This window comes from Sitophilus oryzae, unplaced genomic scaffold, assembly GCF_002938485.1.
Source record: "Sitophilus oryzae breed Bouriz unplaced genomic scaffold, Soryzae_2.0 scaffold_864_pilon_pilon, whole genome shotgun sequence".
Classification (NCBI taxonomy): Eukaryota; Metazoa; Arthropoda; class Insecta; order Coleoptera; family Curculionidae; genus Sitophilus; species Sitophilus oryzae.
The window spans coordinates 810,748-835,471 of record NW_022147488.1 but is presented as its reverse complement, the minus strand read 5'-3'; the positions used below and the strand labels follow the sequence as shown (position 1 = coordinate 835,471).

Here is a 24,724-nt window from a genome sequence, read left to right as displayed (position 1 = left end):
AAACTGTTGTTTTTTATCATCTTTTGTTATTTAAATTAAATGAAAGTTAATAACGAAAACGTATTCTCTTATTAAAGAGGAATGGCGTTTTCGTTTATTTGACTTTTTGTTTTTATATCTGTTACGTCCAGAAATTATTGTTTATTTTACCGATAGAATGGGAAATAAATGTATTTTGATTTTAATAAACGCTTATTAATTAAACATCCTTTTTACAAAATACCCAATCCATAAGTAAAACATCCTCGTCTAAAAGACTACTACAAAATACACAATCCATAAGTAAACCGTCCTCGTCTAAAAGGCCAGTTGACGCAAGCGCGGTAATAAACTCTTATCAAACTTGTTGCCGTTTTGCAGTACAGCGTTGACGCGTCTTGCTTTTGTTAGTTTGTCTATGGTTTATCCGTTAGGAATCAATCAAAATTAAACACTAAAATAAACTCAAACGTTAATTAATTTAACAATAATTATGAAGTTTAATGCCAAAGATTATTAAATTTGTGACACTGACATAACATTGACTGACATAGCCTACTAAACTTGAACGCTTGATGTGATGTTGGGTCCAGACCAAGGCGACAAAAAGTAAACACGATTTTGAGACAAAACAAGACAAACTTGCGACAAAAAATGCACAACAAAGTCAAAAGTTTAGTTGTTGCGAATGAGTTTTATCAATTGTAAAAAAATTGAGCGAAATTCAGATCATAAAAATTAAGTTTTACTTAATTGAGATATAAATTTCTATACAAAAAACTTTATTCAAAACAGTTTATAAACTCTCTCAAAAAGGAAGTATTTATTTTCATAATGTCCGACGATATAAATGGTTTGGGAATAAGGCAAATCACAAAGGGTTTTCTGGGGTAAATAAAGGAAATAAAGGGAACGGTATGTTTAAACAGACAGGCAAAATAAATTTTATATTTAACGAGGAATTACAAACAAAACGTTCAGATAATTAATAAAAATTAATGAGCTCCTATTCACAATTCAGCATTATAATACGATAAATTTAAGCCTTAAGCCGCGTCTACATATTATAATATCTGTCACTTTTACAATAGAACAGTGTGTCTTTCATTTACATTCTTCTAAATCGACAGACGATAGACATCATTAAATTAATATCTCTAAACAATTTTGTTATTACAGTTGAGGGTTGGAACCTTTGGTGTTACACAGCAAAATAAAAACACTAAATCACCACAATACACCAAAACACTTTTACTTTTACACTGGACGCGCGTTTCGCTAACCATGTTAGCATCATCAGCAATTTGAGTTTATAATCATCTGCTGATGATGCTAACATGGTTAGCGAAACGCGCGTCCAGTGTAAAAGTAAAAGTGTTTTGGTGTATTGTGGTGATTTAGTGTTTTTATTTTGCAATTTTGTTATGTTACATTATTTTGAGAAATTATACAAAAATATTAGAGTTATAAAAGTCGCTTATTAAAGATACTGTATGATCATATCCGTATTATTTTTGCAAATTTTTTAATTATATTTTTATATTATATATTCCTATATTTTCAGTCTAGGCAAAACGACAGTTTTGTTGCAAGCGACACGCTTGTTTTGTTTATTGTCTACACGTAAAATTTGCTTGATCATTTTGACAGAACAGGTAAAACTGACAGATAAACCCATATGTGTAGAGGGGACTTTGAAGAATCAAATCCATTATAAATTATAAGTTCCTAAAAAAATTAAAAAAAGTAATATTAAATATTTGTCAAACTTGCTAGGTATTTTGTTCTGATTAAGTGTTTGAAAGGAACGCCTTTGGGGTGTAGTAGACTCTAAAATATGAGATAAAGCCGGGATTTAAATGACTGTATTTTACGTAGTAAGTACAGCCATTTAATACTTTTTCTTTAGTATGTAATTACATAGCTTGCGAAATATATAACCACTAACAAGAAAAAAAGTACTTATAGCACAGATTATAATCTTTGTTTTTTCTTTATTGTTTTTCGTGGTTCCAATTTTCGGAATCGGACACTAGTTAGGTGACTAGTTTGCGCACATAGCACGCCCCAAAAACGTTTAAATAAAATATACGACGGCCTCCCCATAAGAGCAATGAGAGGATTTACGTCCCAGTATTGAAGGAGGACAGAAAATCGAGTCGAATGTTCAAGTCATAGGTTCATCCTTGTCTAGTCAAACCTCCTACAAACCAAGGATAGACTTATGTAGGAAATGCATTGAAATTCTATAGCCATCCTTCAATATCGGGACAGGAATTTAAGCGGTACCCTCCGTATACTTTATTTTAAACGTATTTGGCACGCCCACTTATGGCCTCTAAAATTGTGCACAGCGCCTGACCGGCACAGTTATTAGAGAGATATCGGAAAACCGAATAGCGTCATCCAGTATTTACGCGTATTACGATATGCGCGAGTCAATTTTTAACGCAACACCCGCTAATAACGTTACCGCCTGACGTAATTTGCGGATCAATTACACCAAGCGCTCTTTCTAAATAACCTCTGATAACGCTTAAAAATTGCTTAAATGGGCATGTGCAGGTATTTGACAACCGGAGCCGGCCGGCGAGATCTTTTATTTTAGGTTATGTTTGAATTGCTTTGAATTATTGCTTTAGTTTTATTAGGTAATTTGATATTTAAGTAGCTGGGATTAGTTTTAATTAAATAAATATGGCCCAAAATATGGATTCCACCTCTTCCAATACTAAAGAACCTATAAAGAGAGAATTTGTTGCTTGTTGCCCTAATCCCACTGGCAGACGTTGAACAATAAAGCACTGGAAATAAACACTTTAGCCCTTTAGTTTTAAAATACCTAGTAAACTAAACAATTTCAAAGTTTTAAATTCAAAGTTAGGTTAAGTTTAAATAGCGGACGCGACGCGATCAAAATTCTTTCCGATCCGATAACTATAAAAGAAGAGAGTTAATACCACCTCACGTAAAGGAAATAACACCTGACCTTATTAACGTCCATGCACGCTATTCGGTTTAGCGATATCTCTCTATTACGCTGTTTATTGTTATTTTACGCGAGTTTATTTTTGCGCACAGGAAATTTGACTCCTTTGCACATCGTCATAAAAAACAATTTTCGTACCACGCATTAGGGACAAGATTTTTATCTGTATACTTATAACATTAAATATGAGTTTTTTAATTAGTAAGACAACAAAAAAATACCTAAAATCAGCTGCAGGTGGTAGAATTTCGGTGTACTAACACAGATTAGGATACCAGCTTTTTTCGTTTTCCTGTTATTACCGATTCTGAACCGTCCTAGAATTGTGATGCGTATGCGCAGAAGGAAATATGAAGACATTATTTCATTTGCGCATGCGCTGGAGAGTTCTAGGACGATTCAGAATCGATAATAACAGGAAAACGAACAGACCTACCTAATCTGTGGTACTAATGTGTCTGGTCTGGTACTGGACGTGAGACCGACACCAAATTTTAGTGAGTTAAAGGCGCGTTTACACGAGTGAAGTGAATTGATCAAGTAACTTGAATTCAATTCGTATGAATGCTACAACACCGTCTAAACTCGACAAATCATGTCAATTGATCAAGTGAGTTGTTTCTGCTCTCAGTTGACTATTAACGTTCAAGTGGCTTTTTTAGAATGGCGGTCTTTTTTTCAGAATATGCTTTCAAGTCAGTTGACTTCAAGTGACTTGATCAATTCACTTGACTCGTGTAAACGCGCCTTAACTCAAGGCCTAACAGAAACATTGTTGTATTATTTAAAACAATTAAACCACCATATAAAATATTTACTTCTCTTTTACTTTATTTACTTTTAATTGTTTCATCTTAGTTTAATTTGGGGAGGTATACTTAAGACTATAAAGACTATATTTTATTAAGTATCTCTTAAAATAAAGCTTGAGCGTTTCCTCAACGTAAATGTTATAGGTTATAATAGCAAAGTAATTTCGTAAAATAACCGTTAAGTTTAATAAAGTTTTAAGACCCAGCTCAAGAGAGTTACCAACAAGTCAGAAGTAATTTCCGACGATAGTATCTGTGTTAATATAAAATTTATATTAAATTAAAATTAATAGCATAGATAAAATATATTTAGAGATAAATTTCTGTTAAATGAAAAATTCTTTAAATTTTCTATTGAAGTAATTTTTAGAGAGCAAATTTTTGTATTAAAATAACTTCTGATTATTTTTAGTAGAAATATTTGAAATAAGCCGTTTTTAATCATAAGTAGGTATTTTTAATTTTGTATAGAAGTAAATTGTAATTCACTTACATCATTGTTTAAAAAAAACGTAGTTGTTCTATGTCCACAGAATATTAGTATTCCCTGTATATTTTGTAGGTCTGCTTTGGAAAATAAAATAAATTCTCCAATTTTTTTTCAAAAACTATGTGATGTACAGTTTTTGTACAGCGTATTCTGAGACCATATTAAACCATTATTAAGGATATGGTGTCAGAAATTAAGGTCTAGATTGAACTAAATCTAATATATTTAATATTATGTATAGTACAATAAAATTAACTAAGGTGTTATATTATTCTTTCTAGATTAATCAACATGAAGAGTTTACTATTAATAATAATTGTCGGTTTTCAATGCAGAGGAATTTTTGCTGGGCAATTCCAAGAAGGTTTTCGGTACTACAACGTAGGAGTACTTATGGCTTCCAATTTGAATTATCCATTTGATCTGGAAAGATGCGGTCCAGCTGTAGATATGGCTCTGGAGGAAGTTAACGAAAAATTTCTGGCACACCACAAAATTAAGTTACTAAAAGTGCAAAAAAGGTAAATTTGGTTTGATTCAAACTTTACAATAATATACCAAATTTTGAACTGTGCAAACATTTACTGCTCTGTTAATTCTACAGTGAAGTTTAGTAAATAGATTTTTAAAGGTCTAGGCGCCGGGAGGCACGTATAGCCGCCCATACTAAAATATGTTAATATCTCGAAGACTGCGACTTTGACTGATTTTGATGTTATTACAAATTTTGTTGCAAATATTATTCCTAATCTTAATTTGAAAACCGCCTTTCGTTAGCTACTGTAATTTTGGAGTTGTGATTTTTTAAATTTTTAACCCCCCCTCCCCCTACCCCCTTACCAACCCCCCACCCCCACCAAAAACTAATGGCCAGATTCTCGGGTGCCACAGTATTTTTGTGCCAAATTTGGTTAAAATCGGTTCGGCGGTTTTTGAGTTATCGTGTTACAGACAGACAGACAGACAGACATCATGAAAATATTTTGTATTTAGGTCATTTATGACCCAAATAATTCATTTTGAGTGAAATTAAAAAAACTTAATAATCACCTTTTTGTAACAAAAAAATCGTAAACAAAACAAAATGTGACATCGAATTTGACAACGACAAAATCATATTTATGCTGGTATTTTAGGTAGCTTTCTCTGAGCCGTATTATACATTTGTAGTAATTTGAAGGCAGATTTTTGCAAATACCATTTAAATGTCTATTAAGCAATAAGAAATTCTAGAAAAAAGTACAAATTAAAGCCTCTCCAAAAAACTTTAATACAATTTGTGTATAAAATCATCGAGGGGGATAATATTTAACCTTTTCAAAATTTACATGGGATGTCCCGTTTTCTGATGGACCACACTGTTATGTTTTAATTATATTCTTTTCTCCTTTTTCCAACAAACGTATAATTATTTCGTACAAACTACGTATATCAAAAGATCGTCAAAGACTAACAACAAAACAGCATCGTATCCATATAACTTGTCATTGAAGAGGTGAAAACAAACTGCGAAACGTACAATTTTCGGTGTGACCGTGAATAGGGCGGAAAATTGAAAAAAGCCCTTCGGACTAAATTATACACCTAACGTACTCGTGGACGCGTGGATAAAAGGACACTAATTGGCACATATCGGACGCCTGCGGAATATTTAGATTTGCCATTGGACTCTGTTACGAATTCCAGTCGCCATCGGCAGACACCTAGGATTAACGCCTGTCTAGAGCATGTCCAATATGTGTTGGCCTTTAAACTGTATAGCGGATGACAACAAAATCAATGCAGTGAGACAAAATCAATGACAATTTCTTGTTTTTTGTCGAATATACCGTGTGATGCATCGGAACGCGGGTCATAGTAAATTTTGAAAAGGTCAAATATTATCTCTCCAGATGATTTTATGCAAAAATCTTATTGTATTGCATTTGTATTTGACTAAGAGTGGGTCCCAGGTGGGGCTCTCCACTGCGGCCGCGAGGGCCTATTGTGGCTCAGTTTCTACAAGCTCTTTAATAGAAAAAGAGCATTAAAGATCGCCCTCAAGACCCAGCCTTTTAACATAGGCCGATATGTCTTCTAGGTCTGATAGGTCTAGCGTGGGTTTGCCAAACACCTCAAACCTGGTCCTGTCCCCAGCGGGGCAGGTACACATAACGTGCTTCATTATTTCGTCATCTTCCATACAGAGCCGGCATTCGGCGTCTTCCACCAGTCCCATCCTCTGTAGGTGTGATCTAAGGGTGTGATCTCAGCCGGCAGTGGCCCGTGTATACTGCAGTAAGCGTACGCGCTCCGTTCCTACCAGCCTTTAGGACTTTTAGGAGTTCATCTGTTCTACGTTTGGATAGCCCTGCTATGATTGTTTTGGCATGTTCCATTCCGAAACTGTCATACCAGTCCCGAAACGTCGCACCCCTAACCCATTCACAGAGCCTGTCTCTTGCGAGATATTTTGGTACGCTAAGTGTCGGTACTGGGCCCACGAATGGCCAGCCTGCACCAGTTTTGGCGACGGAATCGGCACGTTAATTTCCCTCTAGGCCGACATGTCCCGGTATCCATATTAGCGACCCTTTGTTCCTATCTCCTAATATATTGAGTAGTTTCTTACAATGAAGAATCGTCATAGACGTGCTTTTCGTTGCCTTAAATGCTTTCAACGCCGCTTGACTATCCGAAAATATGCTTATTGTTTTCATGTTTTCCCGGTGTATTGCTGTTCTACCAGCAGTTGCACACAGGTTTCAATAGCATATAGCTCAGCTTAGAAAATTGTGGTGTGCTTTCCAAGACTGTGATAGATCTCAGTCTTTGGACTGCTGCAGTAGATTCCTGCGACAGATCCTTTATCGTTTTTGGATCCGTCCGTGTACCAACACATTTCCGCATGTAATAAGCCGTTTCTCGGCTTATCCCATTCGTCCCTATTCGGAAACAGGACGTTGTAGTTGCGCGTCAAGAGTTGGATTGGTGGTGTGAGATCCGAGGCCATTCCCAGAATCTCATCCGATTGTAGTTCGTCTACTAGTCGGTTTTGTATGAACATGATTGTTCCTTGGCTCTCTCGTGCCATATTTAGAAACCTATATGTAGCCCAAATACGTTTTAATTAAAATATACTGCGGCCTCCCCATAAGAGCAATGAGAGAATTTATGTCCCAGTATTGAAGGACAGAAGATCGAGTTTGACTATTCTTAATCTAAGAGTTTGACATAAGTCCATCCTTGTTCAGTAGATGGATGTAATGCACATGCGCCGAAATGCTACTTTTCTATAGGCCGAATGGTGTCGAGATGGGTTATCGATTTATTTTTGGACGCGTCGTCGGCGTGGATTTTGTTTTCAATTTGGACTTGGGCAGTCGCCATTAGAGTTTTCTCTAACTTTCTGTTTTCCACGTGTACTGTGTTTTCGTTTGTATTTTAATCTTTGTGCGTTTATTGACAATTTTGTGATTTAGTTTTAAAGACTTTTGCTGTAGTTTAATTAATAGAACAATGGGAATGGGCTACTGCTTTTTGTATGGTAGAAGCCAACTAACAAAATGAATAATAGAAATTTTTCTCGATGTTCGTTTGTATCATGAAAGCAAAATCAGAAATAAAAGGGATGTTAATATAAGACAAAAATATACTAAACTAATTTTATTCAAAAATCAATAATTGTTAAAAGCATTATATTTAGTCTTACTATTTTAAAATAAAAAAGACATTATAATGTAAAGACTAAAATAGAGACTACATAAGGCTAATTATAATGCTTTACACAGTTACACACAAACTGTCTTATTGTAAATTATTATTGTTTATTTTTCATAATATAAAAGAGTATTACAATGCAACAATGTAAATAATTATATTTTTTGTATCTAGCTTGATTTATGTATAAACTTAATATGTACATACTTTTAGTTATATTTGTTTAATAAAAAATATGTTAATAATAAAGAATTACTTTTGTTTCATTTTAAACCAGGACTGATGTTGATTATTGATCATAAATACATGGGCAGTAAAAGAAACAATAGACAGTAAAAAATGTACTGTTATACTTTGTTTTGCTGCAATTTTTAAGTCGAGTGAAATAGATATGCAATTTGTAATACTAAGTTCTTAAGACAGTTCCTTAATTGAGGTTTTACTAAATTATTTTTTGAATTTTAAAAAAAGTGAAATAGATATGCAATTTGTACTACGAAGTTTTTAAGACAATTTCTTAATAATTGTGGTTTTACTAAATTATTTTTTGAATTTAAAAAAAAAATATCGTACCTGTCACTTTTTTTCATTCGTTTTATTTAATAATAATTGTCTAACACAACAAAGTCTACTTAGAACGATATGATATAAATATAAATGAGTTCATTAAAAAATGGTCTGATTAAAATTAGTACCTAAATAAGCAAAAATTATCCCCTCATAAAACAAGAAATTAAGGAGTTCAGTAAAAGGATTGCAACTATATATTTTATTCAGTAAATTTTCATAATAGTAAGTATAAAAGCACAATCTCTAAAACGACAATATGAATAATGTATATTAAGATTTAACTCGAGTTTCAGTGAAAAAACTATATTGATATTAAAATATTTTAATACCTTCAGAATACTAATTACATACCATAAAATAGGAGTTTTTACGATGCGGGAAGCCTATCTAGAAAAAGAATTTTAGAAATCAGCAATGGGATTCTGTAAGCTCTGTAGCAAGAAATTTCCTATCGAGCCTATGCTATTTGTATACGATTGATGAGTCACTAGACAGGGAAATGTTTACAGAATCGCACTGCAGATACCTATTACGCTACTAGGAGCCCCCCATTGTGAGACAGATATAAAATAATTTTTATATACCTATTCCATAGCCTATTTTTTTAAATGTCTGTAATATTTATAATAAACTTATTTTAACGAGTAGAAGTATTGCACCAGCATCAAAATTAACACTACTTGTAAAAAACTGTTGCTCCTTGAGTTTGTAATAGATATAAACAAAATAAACATTCGAAAATAACTAAATCGAAGATATCTGAAAACTTTTGGTTGAAAAAGTGTTTTGCCATAACATGTTGGATACGATTAAAATATCTCAATTGATAAATATGCGCATAATGTTACATTATCAAATTTATTTGATTTCAGAATATTTAACAAAAAACTTCCAATTTTTCGAAAGATTTAATTCAATTATTAGAACGTCTTTAACCTCAACTTAAAATAAATAAAACCAAAACAAAACATATCATATGATTTGGAACTGTCCAATCAAAGTGCTTACAGATCGAGCAAGCGCAGAAAACCTCCTCCCGAACAAGGATAGACTTATGTAGGAAATGCATTGACATTCTATAGCCATCCTTCAACATCGGGACAGGAATTTAAGCGGTACTCTCCGTATATTTTATTAAAACGTATTTGATGTAGCCCATCTCGCCTCTCTCTCCAAAAGAATTTGAAGAGGAGGTAAGTCAAGTAGGGATTCCATAGCTTTTGACGGCGTAGAATGAAAGGCATCAGTCAGCGCTAAGCTAAGCATGCTTGTCGTAGTAATTTTGACAGTTTATTCTTTGCCGTTGTTCGGTTGAAACTACCAGGCAACTGCGCCATACGTGATAATAGGCCTGGTGGCGTATAGCCAGTACATATTTTTGGGGTTTAATCCCCAGTTTCTATCACAAATTCGGAGGCATGCCCATAGAGCATAGCAAACCTTTTTTGGTAGTTTTTCTAGATGGGAGGTCCAGCTAAGTTTTTTATCCAGGTTTAATCCTAGATACTTAACTTCCTCCGCAAACGTAATTGTCTCACCAAGAAGAGTGGGCGGTTTTAGTTTGTCTATTTTCCTTCTTCTGGTGAATGGTATGATCACGGTTTTCTGTGGGTTTACACTTACAAGTTGTATTAGACTTTTTTTAAGAGGCGTTAAAGTTGTACTGTCGTCTAGAATTTCGTTTTATTTGGTTTGGTCTGATTATATTCATTATTTAATCTGATTATATTCATCGCAAGAATATTGATCAGCGTTAATTAACATTGAATAAGGAAAGTCGAGCCAATTGGAAGATTCAAATAAATAATATCCAGGTCAGCAATTTAAAGATATTATTTTTAACTTTTTTTTATTGTGAATTTGAAATCTCAGTGTGCGATCTAATAATATGCATAATATTTATCATAGTTATTATAAATAAATCAACTTCTACCACTTCTACCAACTAGATTCTAATGCTATACATGTTCGAAAAGGTTACCACCCTCCCTATTGCACAAATTTACTTTTTGCTAAATTTTATTTGTAGCACTTCTACCATTTCCAATACATCTTCCGGGGAAACGATTTAATTGTTTATATTATATTATTTATTAGCCGATCATACCAACAGGTATGGTAGGCTATTAAGATCGGCAAAAAATAAGTTTTTTTAATTTCACTCAAAATGAGTTATTTGGCTCATAAATGACCTAAATACAAAATATTTTCATGGTGTCTGTCTCTCCGTCTGTCCGTCTGTAACACGATAACTCAAAAACCGCTAAACCGATTTTAACCAAATTTGGCACAAAAATACTGTGGCACCCGAGAATCTGGCCATTAGTTTTTGGTGGTGGCGGGTGGTTAGTAAGGGGGTATGGGAGGGGGTTAAAAATTTAAAAAAATCGTAACTCCAAAATTACAGTAGCTAGCAAAACGCGGTTTTCAATTTGAGATTAGGAATAATATTTGCAACAAAATTTGTAATAACATCAAAATCAGTCAAAGTCGCAGTTTTTGAGATATTCCGTGTTTCCGTAGTCCTTTTTTGAGAAAATCCGTGTGGAGAACTCCAAACTCTCATCGGACGCGACCACAGGTGGCGGAAATAAGCGTGGGAAATAAGCGTGGACCAAAATTGGAAAAATTTCTTTACTTTGCAACTAAAAGAACTGCCTACCAACTTTTTTTTAACATAATATTTTAGTATGGGCGGCTATACGTGCCTTCCGGCGCTAATTTTTGTTTATTATTTTGTTGCATTTGATTTTCCGTATTCAATGTTTTACCCCACGTCACTGTTTTATCAATATTGTAACAATGAATAGATTAAATATAAAAAAAAACAGAGCCGGACTGGAAATTAGTTTAAATAAATTGTGTTCAAATGTCCGAAACAATGACAGGAAAAAATAAACTTGATTTTCAAAAAAAACTGCAATCCTTAAAATTTTTAAAACTTTTTTGATGGTATCTTGATGAACATTCGAAAGCGCGACTTTGCCCCAATTTAACCATGTTTGTCTCTATTACGGTTACCGAGATACCTATGCTCGAATTACCTCGAATTTGTAGCACCCTGTATAATATTTTTTCTTGTATTTTGCTTTTATTTACTACTTACTATTAACTCATAACATTTATTAGCAACGTTAAACAAACCCAACAACTTATCATGCACACACAATAAAAATATTATTCCTAATTTACCCTTTAAAGTGCTTAAATAAATTCATAATATATTTTTCAGAAAAGCCCAGATTTCAGAGCTCACAAGTCCGGAATTTTGAAAAACTTTTATGAAAGCCCTACTATAATTCGACATATAATTGTTATTCCTCCTCGCTTTTTCCTAAAGTTTCCGCAATAACAATAAAAATTTATTTCGATATAGACTTCGACCGTTATTTTTTTACTGCAAATAAATTCGTTCCTCCATATTGGCTAGAAGACCTCGATGTCCCTTGCCTACTCCCTCGAGAAATGAAATATACGGTGCCTTATAGATAGGAAAAAATAAAGCAATAGTTATGTAAATTGAAATTTTCCAATTCCTTCATACAGATATAGATATTAATATTTTTATTCGAAGTTTTCGAATAGGGATGTCTAAACATATCGATGAAAAATTATCGCTACTTATCAATCATTAAACATCCAAATTGAATTTTTCATGTAAAAAACACACCAAGACACCAATTTTTATCCAAATATGGCCGTTGGTTCAGAAATTATTAGAAAAAATCGAATTTATTTTATTGTGTCTCCGAAATGAATTTTTCAGCTATCCCTCGTGCAGCGGTGTTTTAGCTCCGGGATTGGCCGCCGATATGCACTTCCTGTCTGACGTAATCGCCTTTATTGGTCCCGCCTGTTTATTTGCCCTGGAACCTGTGGCTAGACTGGCTGCATATTGGAACACACCTATCATCACAGGAATGGGTGACCAGGTAGGATATTAATTTTTGGTTTGTTCCTATAGTCTATAAAAAGAATAACTTTAAATTTTGACCGTTATTTTTTACCAACATGGCAAATATAACTCTAGCTTACTTCGGGTTTCTCTTATTACCGATTCTGAACCGTCCTAGAACTGTGATGCGTATGCGCAGAAGGAAATATGAAGACATTATTTCATTTGCGCATGCGCTGCCGAGTTCTAGGACGGTTCAGAATCGGTAATAACAAGAACCCGAACAAAGCTTCTGTCAAAATTTACTGATATTCTCGAGGATATTCTTTAAATTGAGTGCATGAACGAATCAGATAGGTAACTCTTTTTACTTTCGTGAAATAGAAAAGGAAAATAATAAAACAAGTGACAGTTCTTCCTCTTGTGGTGACAATGTTGAAAGCGACATTCCTACTCTATCCTTGGTGATACTCGAATATCGAGACACGTCCATAGAGTAATAACAAAAACACGTCTGTCAACGGTCAACGATGTCACACACACACTCTCTCAACACACTCTCAACAACTACTACGAATAAGTTTACTCAGCCTTCTTTAAACTGTGTATTTGATTAAAGTATTTTAATAAAGTGTGTACTAATAAGTTTACATCATATTAATTGATAACCCAAACCGTTAGTACCACACTCTTCTTGCAAAAATCAACATGAAATGTCATAATTGTCAAAAGTAAAATGTCATCAGCTTTTGACATTTCTAAATATCAGACCAATGCCGTCTCTAATAGAACAGCCTCGGAGCGAGATTTATGACGTCACGCTAGTTAGATACTACAGATTAATAAATATGTTGTAGAATACATGGAAAACATAATTATTCCTCGTATTTTTGGTTTGTATTTTAAAAATTATATAGTTTACATGAAATATACATAATATACAGTTAATAAATGCAATATATATATATATATATATATATATATATATATATATATATATATATATATATATATATATATATATATATATATATATATATATATATATATATATATATATATATATATATATATATATATACCTATTTATAGTAATAAATACTTTGGCAAATAAACTATGAACCATACAAATGCAGCAAATGTTTTACAATATACAAATAATGAATATCTACATAAGATAATGGGTAAAATGTAAAATATATCTTAAATTTTGGGGTTTAAAAATCGATCTAATTTAACAAAAAACATTCAATATCTACTAATAGTGATGTATTATTGTTTGCATTCACAAAATTTATATGTATATTTTGCAAGTATCAATGTTCGAAAAATTATATTTGCAAATAATACAATATCATAGAAAAAAAGGCGTCAGCGATGGCTATAAAATAAAGATCGCTGTCATTTTATATGTAAAATTATTCTAAAATTTTTGATTTTCTTGGGATTTAGTTTCGGGAAAAACGCTGATTAAGTTTTTACTTGGTTTTTCATTATTTTTTTTGGTTTAAAAAAAACGTTTCGGCTCATTATAGCCTTCATCAGTGTTGTGTCATATGAAAAAAATAGCGTCGAATATAATCCAAAAAATTACATATAAAATATTCACACCACACACCACATAATGTTTACTGCAATTAATAAACTAATATAAACTTGTTAAAAATGACCACATATTTTTTTAAATTATTATTCTTAACACTAAAACTATCTACATTGACTATGGAGTAGAGATGTGTCGTTCGTGAATGATTCGTTCACAATGATCGAATCTTTAGAAAGACCCGTGATTGACTCGGTCACCTTACGTGACCCTATCAATCATATGACCCGAAACACAAAATCCTCTCCTCCGTGTCTTACTGAATTTGAACCTAAAACAACCATTGGATCATTGAAGATTGAAATGAAAAACGAACCAAACGAACTCTTTTCACATATCGCGTCGTTCGAATTAAATTCCGGCGCCCCGGCCCGTTCAACGATCAATGCAAACATCCGAGCCGCATTTTAATACCTAATTTACCGTAATTTACGTCTTATATTGTTTTCACATTATTAGTTAATCAAGCTAGGCATCGCGATCGCGATAATATTTCTTCATAATGATTAAGATAAAATCATTCATGCATCATTCAGCGTTCCGAGTTTCGAGAATGTTCTGAATAAGTTACACTGAAACACAGTAAAGCGATCATTCATATGAACGAATCATGATGAACGGGTCATTTCAATGAATGACCTGGTGAGACACGGGTCACGGGAATGAACCGGGTCTTCCCATCCCTACTATGGAGTACGATTTCACCCATAGTCAAATGTAAGGAATAATTATGTTAGCGTGCCATCATAAATCTCGCTCCGAGGCTATTCTATTAGAGACTAATAAAATTAACACTAGAAAAGCCCGCGAGAACTGTTAAATTCAAAGTTATTCGTTTCACAGACTATACCTACAGAGTAAAGAAGGTGGTACAGTTACGCTTATGCGCAGTAAAGAAAATGCGTTCTATCAACGAGAAAATCGTTTAACGAACGATAACTTTTGCATTCCAACCAGAATAATTGTAATCGTTCATGAACAGTATTCGGAACAGTGATTTCGATAAGTAGAATTTTTGGGTATGCGAGTTGACTAGTAAGACGCAGAAGCATCTGGTACAAATTCCTGTGTTGGAACAAACCTTTTAACTCGCGATAGTTACTGTAGATGAAAGAAATATTTTTTTCTAAGACTGATTAATTTATTTTAATTTATTTTCTAAGGAATGTGTTGAAAGAATAAAATAGATTTGCGAACATATTTGAAAATAAATTTGGCCGTGTACCTATAATATCGTATTGGAAAAATTGTTAATGATTTTATTGAAATTGTGCAACCAGAACGCTGTAGTAATTGGCCAAATTAGTAGCAATGTTAATTAGAGATACTGTAAAATACGGGAATTCAATTTCTATTTTGAATTTGGCACCGATAGTAGGTATTTATTTTTATGATAGCAAATAAAGTCATTTTTAGAGCAGCATTTTAGAAAAGATTTTTATATTTATTTTCAGCCACCTACAGAAGGAGAATTATCGGTTACTTCGAGGATATTAGGAAGATACAATCCAAATAATAAAAGTGACAGTCCAGTAAGTAGTAGCCTTAATCAAGGGTAGTAGTAATTATAATAATTAGCTCAAACACTTTATACTATATTTTCACCAAAAAAAATAGAGAGTCAGAACAAAAGATGACAAAATCACACTCTTGTCTATACATATACCATACGATAAAAAAAACGGCGTCAAAGACTGCTGAGGAATAACAATCGGTGATAATTTTGGCGATGTCAAGCTCTAGACGTCATTTACCTGGCTCGTACTCTTTATTTTTTAATAGCCCTTACTGTGGCATTAAGAAGGTTGTAATTTATTTTTATATTGGAGAAAAAATAATTTTTAAAAGTTATATTTAAAAATTTGAGAAAAATAAATAAATATTATTTTTTGAAATAGATTTGTGTGTCTTGTAACGTTCTATCATTACAATTAGTACAAATTTTTGACAAGTTTTATGTCAATTTTTAGTTAATGGCGTTTAGAGATTGCCCGCGCCAAAATTCTTATCGGTTGTCATTCCCCAGCCGTCATTGACGCCGTTTTTTTTTTTTTGACGGCGTTTTGACGCCGTTTTTTAAATTGCTGCAAATTATATTTTTGAAACCAGCTAGTGATGAGTAAATGCAAGAAAAAAAAACAACATGGCAAGAGATTAAATTTATAAGAAAGAAAATCCAGAAAAGATATGTGATTCTGGAAGTTTAAGCAAAAAACATTTTTTTTGGGGAAATTTTCAAAGTAAAATAACTCGATTATTTTTTACTTATTTGAAAAACTGTAAAGAGAAAATTTGTTTCTTTTATCCAGATCTACCAGCCCTGAAAATATTTGCACTTATTTAAGACTCACCCTGTATACAGGGTATACCAAATCCGCCATTAGAATCTCGAAAACATGATGCGAACATTAAAAGAGACATAAAAAATGTCTATCTGGGATTTTACAAAGTTAATTGGTAACTTAAGGAGACTTTTCTTACAAAGCGGTTTTAAAAAATGTAATTAGGCAATTTAAGAAAGCCACTTTGTAATTAAACCCTATAGTAATTTAGAACCTATTAAGAAACAACCTTTTTTTATTCTTAATCTAGGGAAACAACCACCTTCTTAACCTTGAAATAGTTCTCTCCGTGATTTCGCTTATTACGAAATAACGTTAAATCGACCTGACTTAAATCCAGAATGCCGGGACATCGCATTTAACTATCCAAATACACGCAATGTCAGAATTAAGCCGATTTACTGGAGAAACACAAACGAACCTTCTGCCAAGTTTTGATTAGTACGGAGTACAGGTCCGGCATTTAATTGCCAAAGTTGTTGTTTGTAATTATTCAAGGCAGTTTATCATTATCCATTTTCATTAGTTATGTCAAATTGAATAGATAATTGAGAAGGTTGAGGGAGAGAAAATAATAGGAGGCTATTAAACGTTTAAACTGTAGGAAATGCGTCATCGGTACAGTAGAAATCATGAAAGTTTTCATCTTTGAGACGTTTTGTATCCAGTAGAGGAAAATTACCAAATCTGGAATACCATTTAGTTTATGTAGGGTACTACAAATTCGAAGTACAAGCGTTAATATCTCGGAAACCGTAATAGATACGAAGATAGTTAAATTAGGGCAAAGTTGCGCCCCTTTGGGTGTTCACCAAGATGCCATCAAAAAAGTTTTAAAATTTCAAGGATTTTTTTGAAAATCGATTTTATTTTTTCTTGTCGTTACATTTTAGAAAATCAAAAAACGAATTGCACATTCTCATAGCCACTTTATTAGAGCTATCTGATAGCATTTTTAGATTTTCAAATTAGCTGATAATTTGTGAAATACACAGGCCGACTTAATTTTTTTAAATACGGACCTGCATTTTTCATTAGTTTAGAATTTATTTCATTAGAGAATGTGCAATTACTTTTTTGATTTTCTAAAATGTAACGACAGGAAAAAATAAAAGAGATTTTCAAAAAAAATCTGTTTTTTTTTTCAAAAAACTCAGCAATCCTTGAAATTTTTAAAACTTTTTTGATGGCATTTTGGTGAACATGCCAAAGCGGGCAACTTTATATAACATAAAAACTAAATGGTATTCCATATTTGGTTACTTACCTACTTTCCTCTATTATTTATTATTTTTAACATTTTAGGGAATTTTAAAAGACAAAAGTAAATACCCAACGTTGACAAGAATGTCCTACTGCCAATGTCGACTGAAGAAGGTTTTCGCCAGCATTTTCAAACAGTTCAATTGGAAACATATCGCACTTATTTTGGATAGATCCGATTTATTCTCGCTCACCGTTGGTAAGTGCTTTATCAGTCTCATCGTTCAGTTGACGAGGTGGCCGAGTGGTTAAGGCGTTGGACTGCTAATCCAATGGGCTCTGCCCGCGTGGGTTCGAATCCCATCCTCGTCGAAATCTTTTTTATTTTTTATTTCATCAATTATATATTTTATAATAAATTTTAACTAAGTTTATAATACAATAATAAATTATCCACTAAATATTTTTTTTTTAACTCCTGTGTAACTATTTCTTTTTGTCGAAACGTTAATTTTTGTTAATTTTTATCATGTTATTTATATTAGTTTAAATTTTAAAATATCATCAAGGTACTAAACATAAAATATCATGTGATAGAAAAAAAAACAGCGTCAGAGATGGCTTTGAAATGTAGATTGCTGTCATGTTGTATGTAAAATTAAACTGGACGCTGTATTTTTTTGACGATACGGTACTTATACTTAAAATATTATAAAATAGTTATGTATAGTCTGTCCAACAAAAAGATACATGAGAGTAACAGTTTTGTGTCTGTCATTTTAATTCACAGGTGTAAATTGTATTTTCTGTAATTTTTTTGATGTCGTGGGTCAAAATCTTCACTGACTCGTTAGACTGACTTTGCCCTTAACTACACAGGGTGTCAAAAATAGTGTATAGTCTATAAAATGCTTTATAAAATGAATAACTTTGAATTTTGACCGTTATTTTTTACCATCATGGCAAATATAAAATCCCTCTGTCAAAAAAGTTACTGATATTCTTTAAGTATTTTTTAAATTGAGTGCCTGAACGAATCAGATAGGTAACTCTTTTTACTTTCGTGAAATAGAAAAGGAAAATAATAAAACAAGTGACAGTTCTTCCTCTTCTTGCAAAAATCAACACGAAATGGCATAATTGTCAAAAGTAAAATGTGATCAGCTTTTGACATTTCTAAATATCAGACCAATGCCGTCTCTAATAGAACAGCCCCGGAGCGAGATTTATGACGTCACGCTAATTAGATACGGATTAATAAATATGTTGTAGAATACATGGAAAACATAATTATTCCGCGTATTTTTGGTTTGTATTTTAAAAATTATATAGTTTACATGAAATATACATAATATACAGTTAATAAATATAATATATATACCTATTTATAGTAATAAATACTTTGGCAAATGAACTATGAACCATACAAATGCAGCAAATGTACATAAGATAATGGGTAAAATGTAAAATATATTTTAAATTTTGGGGTTTGAAAATCGATCTAATTTAACAAAAAACATTCAATATACACTAATAGTGATGTATTATTATTTGCATTCACAAAATTTATATGTATTACATATATTTTGCAAGTATCAATGTTCGAAAAATTATATTTGCAAATAATACAATATCATAGAAAAAAATGCGTCAGCGATGGCTATGAAATCTATCATTTTATAATGTAAAATTATTCTAAAATTTTTGATTTTCTTGGGATTTGACACCCTGTATAATCAAGCATATAATTTTAGATCTTTCTGATTTATTTTAGGTAAAAATTTAGAACATGGACTGAAACAAGAAGGCATACTTTCCTTCGTTAGAGAACTGGATGGTAACGAGAACTACTCGATTGGAAATTACTTGCGAGACGCCAGCATGTATGCACGAGGTATTATTTTAATGCGATTTGGTCTGCAGATCATATCGTTACATAAAGAGCCCAATTTAGAATAGCCTTGCTCATTCCTAGTGGCCTAATGGCGACGTTATGTCAATAAAACTTTAAAATATTCGATTACAAAATATGTGGTTTTTCCGATTTAAAGAGATATCGATTCTTTAGTTCCTCATTTTATATTAAAACATAAAAAATGGGATTTCTACCATTCCGATTTATTTTTTGCAGTGGTTATATTGAGCGTGAGAGGGTCCTTGGTACGGAAATTCATGTTAGCTGCTCACTCGCTCGGAATGACGAAAGGCGATTGGACATTTCTGGATGTAGAAATATTTCAGGTAAGTTTTTTATAAGAAAAATTCACGTCTTTACTGTAAAACCAATTCCATTACACGTAAAAAAATGTCAAGTCTCGCAACAAAATTCTTCCACTACAAAAAGTTGCGATATCTAATGTAAAACCAAGACAGTTGTTTTAGTTAGTGTCTATACTCGAGCACCATATTCAACAACTTTATTATAAATTGTTATCTAATCAATTTTACCTATTAAAATTTATAGTGACTGTATATATACAGGGTGTTTCAAAACAAATGCGAAAAACTTCAGGGGGCGATTCCTTGTTCAAAATAAAGGGTAGTTTGCTTTATAAACGTTGGGTCAAAAGTCAACCATTAGGGAGATATCGCGGTACAAAGATGGCGGAAAAATAATGTTTTTATTTTTTATCTTGAAAACGAAAAGAGATAGTCTAATGAAATTTTATGGGAGCATTACTGTTACGAAAACACACTCTGGTAATTTTTTCACTTTTTAAAATGAGTGGAAGGGGTTGAAATAAACACCTTATTCATTCTTGTTAACGAAATTTAAAGAAAAATCTTATCAAACACATACAAAAAAATTGATTTGGATAGCTTGGTTTATTTAGAAACTTTTTTACCTCTTGTGTTTCTTTGATAAAACTCGCCGATTTGAAATTAAAAAATAACATGTAAAGCATTACATGTCAGGATCAAAAACATTTTTAGATAAAGAATCTAGTGATACTAACGATAATAATAAGAATCTAGATAATAACGTATTGCAGTAGAGTAATGTCAATAAAATAATATTAGAAACATCCTAAAAAGTGAAGCAGCCCACTAGATTCTTTATCTAAAAATGTTTTTTGTCCTGATATGTAATGCTTTACATTTTATTTTTTAATTTCAAATCGGTGAGTTTTATCATAAAAACACAAAAGATAAAAAAGTTTCTAAACAAACTAAACTATCCAAATTAATTTTTTTGCATGTGTTTGATAAACTTTTTTTTTTAATTTCGTTAACAAGAATGATAGGGGTAGTTTATTTCAACACCTTCCACTCATTTTAAAAAAGTGAGAAAATTACCAGAAAGTATGTTTTCATAACAGTAATGCTTCCATAAAATTTCATTAGTCTATCGTTTTTCGTTTTCAAGATAAAGAATAAAAACATTATTTTTCCGCCATCTTTGTACCGCGATATCTCCCTAATGGTTGACTTTTGACCCAACGTTTATAAAGCAAACTACCCTTTATTTTGAACAAGGAATAACCCCCTGAAGTTTTTCGCATTTGTTTTGAAACACCCTGTATATAGACACATCTTTATTTCTGGAATGAAATGGAAATCCTCCAACAGTCAAAGCTACACGCATACTGGTGCGATCAAGGCCGCGATCACGATCACGATCACGGCAGCGATAACATGAGCGATCATTCTAGCACACACCAACGCGTTCACGTTCACCGCCGTACCTATATCACAAATTACCTATTATATGCAGTGCGCCATTCGGTAGGTATACATAGGTACAAATTAAAATTCTGAATTATGTATACCGAAAAAAAATATTCTTAAATATTTACCTACAATATTTAAACTTGAACAATAAAAATGTATACATATGTAATGTCCAAGCCAATTGCAACTCCAATTTTGTCTCAATCTTTTTATTTTTAATTCTATTATTTTTGTAACTTGGATCGGATAAATCATATAGAATTTTGTGTATTTTTACAGCCTTAATTAGCTGCTTTGTTAACTCCATTTCTAAATTGCAACAAGAAAAAACACACAAAATAAAGGAAAATTCCTATCAGTTGGGTCGCGATCACGCGATCAAACTCGACAAGTTGAATCTGATCGCCACCGCAGAATAGAACGCCGCCAGGCCACTTCGTCTCCAAAACTCGATCGCGCCAATGTGAAACGGCTCATATATTATGTATTCTTCAGCAACTTTTGGCCGCGGCCGCGTGGAGATCGTGATCGCGGTCGTGATCGCACCAGTGTGCGTACAGCTGGCACTCGAAGAATTTTTTCAGGCTAAAATTGAACGTTTTTTCGCATGTCGGGAGCTCTCTTGAGTAGCGATGGGAACTATCGAATGAATTAGACTATCGAATGGTTACTGAATGAATGATTTCAACTATCGAATGGTTTCATTCGAATAAAATCATTCATTCATTTGTATACTAAAGCATATGTGACAACCTCGCCGTGCGACTAAATGGTTATCGTTAAGCCACGACCACCCACGACTATCGAATGCTTTTGATAAATGAAATTTAGTATTCGTTTCATTTTTGTCTGCGTCAGTGCATTATTAGTTCTTCCAAATTTTTATAACTTGCCTTCTAAATACTGTGCTATTTTTGCGTTTATTAAAATATTTAAAATACTAAAGTAGTAGTGTTTTTTTTTAAATTGACGATTGTGTACGTGTGCAGGTGGTCAAATTTTTTCCCAAAATTTGTGTGATTTTCCAATCTTTTAATTATTTAATTTTGTACGGTATATGGTCTATTTTTTTAATGGGAAATTTTAATAAGTAACAATTTTTAAGAGAGATGAGGTGAACTTACAATTAATTTTAAAAATACATATGTATTTGTATTTTAGATGTTTTAGTAATATGAATTAGTTGAACTTAAATATGTAAATGAACTTAAAAATGTTTATTTAAGTAATGTGGTAATGTGGTTAAGTAAGTGGTTATCGAACTCAAATTTTGGGATGAGAAAATTAAATTGATTGATTAAAGTTTTACACGTGACAATTTAAAAAAAAGTTAACGATATTTGTATTTTGTTTATACTAATTGTTTTACATGTAGATTTTTGCGAAGAAATATTTCATTTATTTTTTAAAGTAAATGCCAGTAAAAGCAAATATTATTTTTAAATACTAATACAAAGTAATAAAAAGTAATTATGTGTATTACTTTTGATTTCTAATTTTCTATTTATATTTTTCTTCTATTACACTGCATGCTTAGAAAATTAATAAATGTTTATATTTCATGATTTTAAAATTTGTTGTTAATATAACAAATTAGTTCTGTAATTATTATTATTTAATAAACCATCGTTGCCACACAATAAATTTAGAGACTATATTATTTTTAAATAGGATCTAATATGAATAATTTTGACTTCTAATTTGTTGTTTATATTTTGCTACTACTTAAAAAAATGTTTATATTAAATGATTTTAAATTTTTTGTGTTAATAGGTATAACAAATTATTACTGTTATTATTATTTATTAAACCAGTTTTGCTTAAAAACATTAAAAATAATTTTCCTACATCCAAAATAAAAAGTATTATTGCAGTGTAACAACAGAATATTAATAAAAAAAATGCAAAATATATAGTCATACTATCCCTAACTAACTATAATACCAAAGAATAAAATTCTTTGCTAATACCAACTAATACGAATATACGGCAACAGCGCCATTCATAATGTATTTTCTGTGTAAATACTAGCACCTCAATAAAAAAAATAATGTGTCCTTATCTTTATCTGACTCAAAATCAAAGATGCCGGCTTTTTTCATACCATTGCTACCGACCGCTGTCGGGTTTCTAGGAAAGAAACCTACGTCGCCGGGCGACAACTAAAATCCAGTTTATATTTTATTATAATCGATCCGGACGAATGAATGAATTTTATAAATGAATGGTTTTTGCTGCCGAATTAATATATTTCAAGGCAGATGACGCATCTATTCGATATTTCTATTCGAATAGTTTTCGACGAATGTTTTCTTAATAGCTATCGAATTATTCGAATGAATTGCAACTATCGAATGTTTCGATAGTATTCATTCGATAGTTCCCACTACTACTCTTGAGACATATTTCACTGACAATGCCAATTTTCTTGCAGGGTTCGTACTGGGGCGATCACGACTGGAAGGCCGACGATGAAGAAGATGGAGCAGCCAGGAAAGCTTATGAGGCCCTTCTAAGGGTGTCCCTTTTGCAACCCACCAGCGACAAGTTCCAGGACTTCGCGGACAAGGTCAAGGAGATCTCGAAAAGGGACTACAACTACACGATCAGCGATGGCGAAGAGGTAATTATCATTTGACCTCAAAGGAGGTAATTATAATTGACCCCAAATGCGCATGTTTACACTATTCACATCCAACATGACAGTAGAGGCCTGAGCCTGATTAGATCAGACTCCCTACTACTTTGAAACTCTTTCGCTAAGCCGTAGTAAATTATTAAACTTTATGACACTGACACTGATACATTTTTGAAGCATTGAAGTCTGTTCAAGTCATGTTGAAGTCTAAAACATTTTTTTGTGCCATGGAATATTCAATTACAGAGAAAGTCACCATGATTAAATAAACCTATTGCAGAAATAGCTACAACAAATATTTTGTAAAATTCTATCATTATTAGGTACATCTTTCCACCATATTTTGGATATGCATATTACAACAAAAATTTGAACGACGACGCTTCTTGTTCAATACAGGCCACAGTGCTTCGAACATATGGCCTCTAGAGGACAAAAATCCAAAACTTCTCTTTTATTGTAAGCAATTTATTCAAACTAGGTTTATTTGACACAAATGATGAGTACTCTCATTGTACTAAATGATGATGTTCTTAGTCCCACGTTTATGAAAAAAAAATCTTATAAATAATAATAATGTTGGAGCTGTGTTCCATCTAAGCAAATAATAAGTTTAGTATGAAAACGGTGTAAGTATTAAATAAATTCCTGTGATAAAAAAGAATTGAAATAACATTAGAACATGATTCCTACAATATAAGCCTAATATAAGATAAAAATGTTTTTCTTTAATGAAAAAGAAACATTAATGTTATATTTAATTAAAAAAAAAATTAAGATGCTATAAATTTACTTTAGGACAACAAAATGCATAGATCGTAACTACTCTGAT

The 24,724-nt window shown here is 32.2% G+C and overlaps 1 protein-coding gene and 1 non-coding gene across 2 annotated transcripts in view; both read left to right on the top strand.

The window, feature by feature from the left end:
• Positions 1-24,724, top strand: part of LOC115890401 (atrial natriuretic peptide receptor 1) — a 56,831-nt gene that overhangs the window by 13,631 nt on the left and 18,476 nt on the right. Inside the window, exons 2-8 of the mRNA XM_030910629.1 lie at positions 4,552-4,791; positions 12,306-12,471; positions 15,492-15,569; positions 17,685-17,841; positions 19,357-19,476; positions 19,714-19,823; positions 23,689-23,877. Of these exons, the coding sequence (XP_030766489.1) occupies positions 4,562-4,791; positions 12,306-12,471; positions 15,492-15,569; positions 17,685-17,841; positions 19,357-19,476; positions 19,714-19,823; positions 23,689-23,877 (1,050 nt within the window). The 5' untranslated portion in view covers positions 4,552-4,561. The remainder of the gene's footprint in view (positions 1-4,551; positions 4,792-12,305; positions 12,472-15,491; positions 15,570-17,684; positions 17,842-19,356; positions 19,477-19,713; positions 19,824-23,688; positions 23,878-24,724) is intronic.
• On the top strand, positions 17,873-17,954 carry Trnas-gcu. Its single transcript has one exon. It is a non-coding gene; the product is annotated as a tRNA-Ser (tRNA).